General features: G+C 30.0%; 1 protein-coding gene across 1 annotated transcript; it reads left to right on the forward strand.

Moving 5' to 3' along the window:
* The first annotated feature begins 1,492 nt into the window (after positions 1 to 1,492).
* Positions 1,493 to 6,989, forward strand: LOC107162584 (sodium-coupled monocarboxylate transporter 1-like). The gene is made up of 11 exons (XM_015509548.2): positions 1,493 to 1,858; positions 2,229 to 2,391; positions 2,513 to 2,630; positions 2,917 to 2,984; positions 3,087 to 3,241; positions 3,481 to 3,730; positions 3,856 to 3,965; positions 5,396 to 5,579; positions 5,647 to 5,733; positions 5,936 to 6,099; positions 6,610 to 6,989. Exons 1-11 carry the CDS (start codon positions 1,686 to 1,688, stop codon positions 6,893 to 6,895), a joined length of 1,758 nt encoding a protein of 585 aa, XP_015365034.1. The 5' UTR covers positions 1,493 to 1,685; the 3' UTR covers positions 6,896 to 6,989.
* Positions 6,990 to 7,447: the final 458 nt, after the last annotated feature.

Here is a 7,447-nt window from a genome sequence, read left to right on the forward strand (position 1 = left end):
AATCGTCTGACTGATACAAATTCATATAGCGAAAAAATATTTGAACTGTAACTGTTGCGCCTGCAGGAAAATAATTCTAACTTTTAAAGGTAAAAGGATAGTTATCGTTTCTTGCAGTACTTTAAAAATTTGGTTTTCTTTTTTTCCAAAATCTTAACAAGCCCCTAAAAACAATAGGTACTGTTTATTTATACGTCCTTAATACATCTCTCCTGATTTCAGTATAAAAATTATATTATTATGACGTGACTAAAACCCTTCCATCTTGAGAGTTTTGCAATGTATGGCACTGTGAGTAATACATTAATACTATAATGTTAGTACAACATTTTTGTTGAAAAAATTTAAATTCGAAAGTATAAAAATGAAAAAAAAAATAAAAATAAATACATTGCAGTGGTGTACTGGTGTCCTAACCGCGAAGGTATTCTGTGTGGCCGGTTACAAATTTTTAAATAAACAAAATATCCTAAAAAAAAATTATATTTATTTATTTTATAATAGTTGTGATAATAATAAAATAAAAAATATATGTATACATATATTTGGTAGCCCGCTTGAAGATACTTAATTGCTTACCAAAGTGGCACGCTGAACAAAAAAGGTTGGGCATCACTGAAATATAGAGTGATCCATTTAACGTAAGACACTTATTAATTTGAAAAATTATAACTTTTGAAATTTTTGTTTTTCTGGAAATTTTGAAATTTAATAAAATCTATAAATAATTAATCTCCCTAAATGTTTTGTTATATGATAAATTTGGACTTTTAAATGATAAAACTTTCATTTAATAGCAACACATTGTAAAACTATTTTTTTAAGAACTTCTGTGTTTAAATTTTTACTTCGATACAATGAATTTTGAGATACAGCCAATTCAAAATACGATATAGGAGAGCCTCATTGTGTTTGTTTTCACTTGTTCTTATGCATTTTTGGTCAATCATACAAATCAATAATCTTTGAATCAGAGTAATCAGGACGGTTTATAAACACTTTATTACTAAAGTTATTACATTATACGCCGTGTTTAATGCATTAATACTTATATAATGTTAGTACAACATTTTTGAATAAATTTAAATTCAAAAGAATAAAAAATAAAAAAAAATTATTTTACCTTACCTTCAACACACGATCTACCTTTACAACAGCCATTGTGGTAGACGTTATTTTTCATGATCATTATATGGTATCGTTTCATCGATATATTTCATTAAATATTATCATTTTACACAATTTATAAATATTTTGCAAGTAAACCCATCAAACTGACGGGGATCGAATTCTTTTAAAATAAGATTGGATCTCTGTCCACATGCATCAACGTCGTCACATAATTTCTCGACGACGAAATTTGTTGCACGAGGACATTGACGGCGACCACGCCGTATACTACTCGACGGTTCACGCTGTCGTCGCCTGCAAAGACCAATCGGAGAGTACGGAGATTACGACGACGACACGATGATGTTCGGGTAAGGTAGGACGCGAGTTTTCACATATCGAGACGTGCGCCCAAAACGGTGGCACCTATATTATAGTCTCGAAATAATAATATCGTTACAATTGTTTTAAGGACGCGTTGCGTTTCCGGCATTAATTCCGCCCGCATGCCCGATTTTGTATATCGTATATCGTATATTATATCATATATATAGAGACCGGAAGTTTGTGTAACAATGGAACAGTTGAACTGGATGGTGGAATACGCTGCGTTCGTCATCATGCTCGGGCTGTCCATCGTCATCGGCCTGTACTATGGATGCTTTTCCAAACAGAACACCGTCGCAGATTACCTGTTGGGCGGAAAGCACATGACCGTCTTTCCGATCACCATGTCACTGATCGCTAGGTATATAATATTACTATCATGATTTGGAGAGAAAATAAACATATATATCGCGCTGACATCCTCTGAATCCTATATCTGCATGTTAATATTAAAAGATTTTTAATTTTTTTTAAGAAAATATTATCAAACCTGCAATGTAATATCCTTAATTAATTTGATATGTATTTGCCCGGATAATAATATATTGTGTTTCTGTAGTAATTTGATTGTAAACGCATTATATTACAAGTATTCAATAGCATTGAGTATAATTACTACTTAAAGTTTGTATTATAAATATAATTATCTAAGATAGTAAAAAAAATAAAAAATGAAAAAAAAATAAAAATAGAAAAAAATAAGATCATTAATACCTACTTATATATTTTAGTCACATTTCTGGCATAACGCTACTCGGAGTTCCATCTGAGATATATAGCAATGGGACACAATACTTAATTGTTGGTGTCGTTAATAACGTAGTAGTAATTGCCTTGGTCATATGGATTTATTTACCTGTTTTTTATGATCTTCAGTTGACATCAGTATATGAAGTAAATGTTTTTTTTTGTTATTAATTATTATGAAATCTAAAATCTCACAACAATACGCAATTTTTTATTTTTGATACTCTATCAAACGTATGGATTTATATAAATTTAGTTTAAATTTTAGTATTTAGGATTACGATTTGATACCAACGTCCGTGGATTGTCGTCACTCATTTTCGCCATACAGCTAATACTGTACATCCCTATTGTGATCTACATACCAGCATTAGCGTTCAATCAAGGTAAGTAAACACGAAACTATATACATAGATCATAAGTCACTTTACTAAGTAGTACATTTTGTAAAAGGTTATGAACTTATGTTTTTTACTTTGAATAGAATGGTAAAAAAAAAATGAAAAATTTAAAATTGTATTTGTTCAAATGAGTGCATGGTATTATAAACACAACAATATTTTTTTGTATTACTTTGGCATATATTTATGTTCTACTTGACACATAAGTCCATAAATGATAATTGAATCAATACGTAAATATTAACAATAACTGTTGTTTCTGCATTAACAGTTACAGGTCTTGATGTACATTTAATAACCGTGATCATTTGCGTCATTTGTATATTTTATACCACCATCGTAAGTTTAATTCTTGTTACTAACTATATTACTAATAATAAATATTAATGCAATCGTTCGATCTTAAACTTAATGTTTTAATCGTTCTATTGCAAATATTAGGGCGGACTGAAGGCAGTTGTGTGGACAGATGCGATCCAAAGTATTTTCACAGCCGTTTCAATCGTAATTGTAATCATATTGGGAGTTATACAAGCCGGAGGGATAGGAAACGTGTTCAGATCCAATCAAGAAGGAGACCGAATAGAATTTTTTAAGTAATTATACATAACTGTTTTTAATTATTTAATTTAAATTTAAATATTGGTCTTTGCGGTTTAAACAGGTACCTATATATAATATCACATTAAAACCTACCTATCAGAGTCATATTTACGATTTGTAGGCTTGTAAACAACATCTGACTTTGCTTATTATTAATTGTCTAACTACTTAGTAATTAATGCTAATTGTAGGGACTTACGTATAGAACTGATTTTAAATTGTATTCACTTAGGATGGATCCAAATCCGTTTTTGAGAAATACTTTTTGGACCGTTACCGTAGGCACGACGTTTCAATGGCTCGCATCACTGGGCATTCATCCAGGAGCCGTTCAACGTTTTGTAGCATTGCCCACTTATTCAAAGGCTCGAAGTGCTGCGATTTGGTTTGTTTTCGGTATGGCCGTCGTTAAAGTCTTAACCGGTGCTATAGGAATGCTGATCTACACCAAATACAAAGACTGCGATCCATTGATGGCTAATGTCAGTTATGTCATTACGTCGCATCGGCATGTTATAACTTTTGAGTTTAAAACGATGCGTGTTTCTTATATTATTAACATGTGTGTGATTAATTATTAATTAACAAATCAAATTTATGATTTTAGTACATAGACAACGAAAGAAAATTAGTGCCGTATTATGTGATGGACGTAGCCGCGAAGTTTCCAGGACTCACCGGTCTATTCGTTTCCGGAATTATTAGCGCTGGCTTGAGGTAAATATAATAATATTATGTACATTATTCTTAATAATTTATATCTAAGGCGTGACTTTTTGACCATTTTCAACCCAATTTTATGCTTAAATTATATAAATTATGTGTGTTTTTCTTTAATTTTTAAATGATTTATTGTTTGCTTGAAATATTTTTAAGTGTTAATATTTATTTATGGATTATACGGTGGTAATACAAATTATGGTTTTCTAAATTAGAATCTCTTTTATATAATTTCTCTATTACATAAATAAACTTTATGATTTGTTTTTTTTCCTGTATAGTTTAATATATTGTCTCATAACAATAAAAACATATAAATTTAAAAAAAGACTATTAAATGTGTCGTTATTAAAATGACAGTTTTGAATGTAATGAACTAACATGTTTTAAATATATATATGGTTAATTACGGCAATATACTATTATTGGTCATTCGGGACTTTATCATTACATCAAAATTATAAAAAAAGTAATTTAGTTTTTGCTATAAACAATAAACATATATGTATAATTTAATCATAAAAATGACCAAAGGGTGGTGCAGCACGAGAGCGCATTTAACACGATCGTGCAAGGATATTAGAATTGTTATTACTGACGATTGCATAGTAATAATATATTAATATAAAACCCAACATCGATTATTAAACTATTGTGAATTTCGCGAAATCTTCTTGAAAAAAAAATATAATTACATGAGATTATTTATACAGATTTCGTAATAACACTATGCAGGTGTTCGTCGAGGATTTACTCATTGTGATATCTCCCAAAATAATGGAGATATAAAAATTCTAGTTTTATAATAAGACTCATAGGGATATGAACTATACAATTACTTTATATTCTAATTTATTTTAGTGTTTTGTTAAAAAAGTTCAAAAATATATTTTTTTATTTCATTATTTCCAAAAAAAATCATTATGGTCACTTTGTAGAGTTTATTTTTTTGAAAATATTGACGATTCAACATTTTGTTTTCATTAATTTCTTTATTTAAAATTTTTTTAGATTCGAGAAATAATAGAACGTGCTCGAACGGCATACATATTTTATTTCTTTAAAACTGGAAAAAATATTAAAAATCAAGAAATTAATGGAAATACAATTTTGAAATGTTTTTATTTTCAAAAAAATAAATTCTTCGAAATGGCTATATTTTTTTTTTTTAAATAATTAAATAAAAAAATATATTTTTAAAATTTTTGACCAAGGGTTTACCAAAACATTAAAATAAATAAAAACGTTAGTTCTATTCCCGTGAGTCTCATTACCAACCCAGAATTTTGATATCTACATTATTTCGTGAGATCTCGCAATGGGTAAATCCTCGCGGGACATCCTATATTGCTGTATAGTATCTATATTAATTGTTGGTCTATTCTGATTTCTTACACGCTCAACTACAATATACGTTAATTCTATAGTACAATGTCAGCGCAAATAAACACTGTGTCTGGTACGATTTACGAAGATTTTATAGTGAAAATGATGGGCATAAAAGTGTCTGATTTGACGGCCAGTATTATCATGAAGTGCACCGCACTGATCTGCGGATTCATATGCGTGATATTGGTTTTTGTAGTCGAAAAAATGAGCGGAATTTTTCAAGTAAGTCTTAACTGTGATCACTACTAATTGAAATAAAAAATAAAATTATATGGTTAATGTATTATAGTTATCAATAAGTCTGGGCGGAGTGACTTATGGATCATTACTGTCAGTGTTCACGTTGGGGATTTGTTTTCCGTGGGCAAACTCTAGAGTAAGTCTGCTTTAAATGGTTAATCCGAACTGATTACGAGGTATTTAAAATAACAAAATATAAATAAATGTGATAGTAAGGTTTACGCGTTAGTTGGTTGAATATAAATTTTCTTTTACGTATATAGAATAATAACACGTCTGCAATTACAGCATAATATAACACTATTTACACACTTATCCTATTACATTTGTGTATACAGGGCGCCGTGTGTGGGATGTTATCCAGCTTAGCTGTCATGGCTTGGATAGTTGCTGGAGCTCAGTTCACCATATACAACAAGGAATTGAAGTTCGTAGAAAAGGACCTTTCAATAGCCGGATGTCCGGCCAACACAACGTTTACAAATCATACAGATTTTTCAGGGTAAATACGTGTTATTAAAACAGGCAGACAGATTATCGAAGATCTATTATGTTTAATAATATTTAAAATTAATTTTGATACATAATATTTTCAATTCAATCTTCTTAGAAAATACATAAAAACATATCAGTAAATCAGAAAAAAATTACATTTATTCAAGATAATATCAAACAATTCGCAACACAGATAATTGATTTCGTGTTGAATGTAAATGATATTTAAAAAAGCAATTAAATACTAATTCATGATGTATATTTAACTATAGTTATTGATAACAATAATCTCTGTAATAGATTTACTTTTACAATTTTATAAATTAAAAATCACAAATACAATTTTTGTGCACATGGGCTATGAATTATAAAAATATTTCTAGTATTAGACATAACAGGTTATACCTTTTTTAATAGATGAAAGAACATTAACTTAATAAACTTTTTAGAAGTGCTTGAAAGATCCTTGTTTATTTTAAGCCATTATATATATTATTTTTTCGTGTTTTTATGATAGTTTAATCCGGGTGAACGAAGAAGTGTATGCGAGTCCAAACGTGTCGACAATTTATATGATTTCATACATGTACTACAGTGCCGTCGGTACTTTGGTCGGGATCGCCGTCGGACTTGCTGTCAGCCTGTTGTTCCCCATGGAGCAGAACATTGACCCCAGACTGTTGACGCCCTTTATACGGAACTTTGTGTATCCCAAGTACATGGCCGAGAAGGTGCCGAATGGTAGGACCGCCAACAACAAGAACGATACTTACGAACTGGTGTCTCAGGACACCAAACTATGATGACTGTCGTTGTACGCGGTGTGAATGATTGTAATTTCATCTGATTCGAATAGTGTTTTATATTTGGAAAATATATGGAAAATAATAACAAAAATCGTTTTTTGCTACTTGAAATTTTTTATATTATCGATGGGGTTTTTTATCTGAAAGTGGATACGAATAATATCATTGTAATAATATTATGATATAGTTTCATGTATAGATTGATCTCGATAGAAATTTGGTCAGAACCTTTTTTACCCCTGTTCAAAAACCAAGAACGGGTGGGAACTGGTTATCACAGTATTTCCACCCGTTCCTGTATCGTTTCACCAACATAGTAATTTATACAGAAAAGTGAGGGACTCTAACTTGAATTTTTTTTGTTGGTGCTATTGTAGGTATTTTTTGTTTTGTAAAAACTATAATAGGAGTTAACATATTTTGTCAAAGTTAGTAGATGACCATAGACCATATAGTAGGTATCTATTATAAATATTTATTTTCATACTAATAATAAATGATAAAATAAGACGATTAGACGTTGTGTTATTATGTCCTATCCATGTCTTT

Source organism: Diuraphis noxia, unplaced genomic scaffold (assembly GCF_037042655.1).
Source record: "Diuraphis noxia isolate RWA-SAM2 unplaced genomic scaffold, SU_Dnox_SAM2 contig0003, whole genome shotgun sequence".
Taxonomy (NCBI): Eukaryota; Metazoa; Arthropoda; class Insecta; order Hemiptera; family Aphididae; genus Diuraphis; species Diuraphis noxia.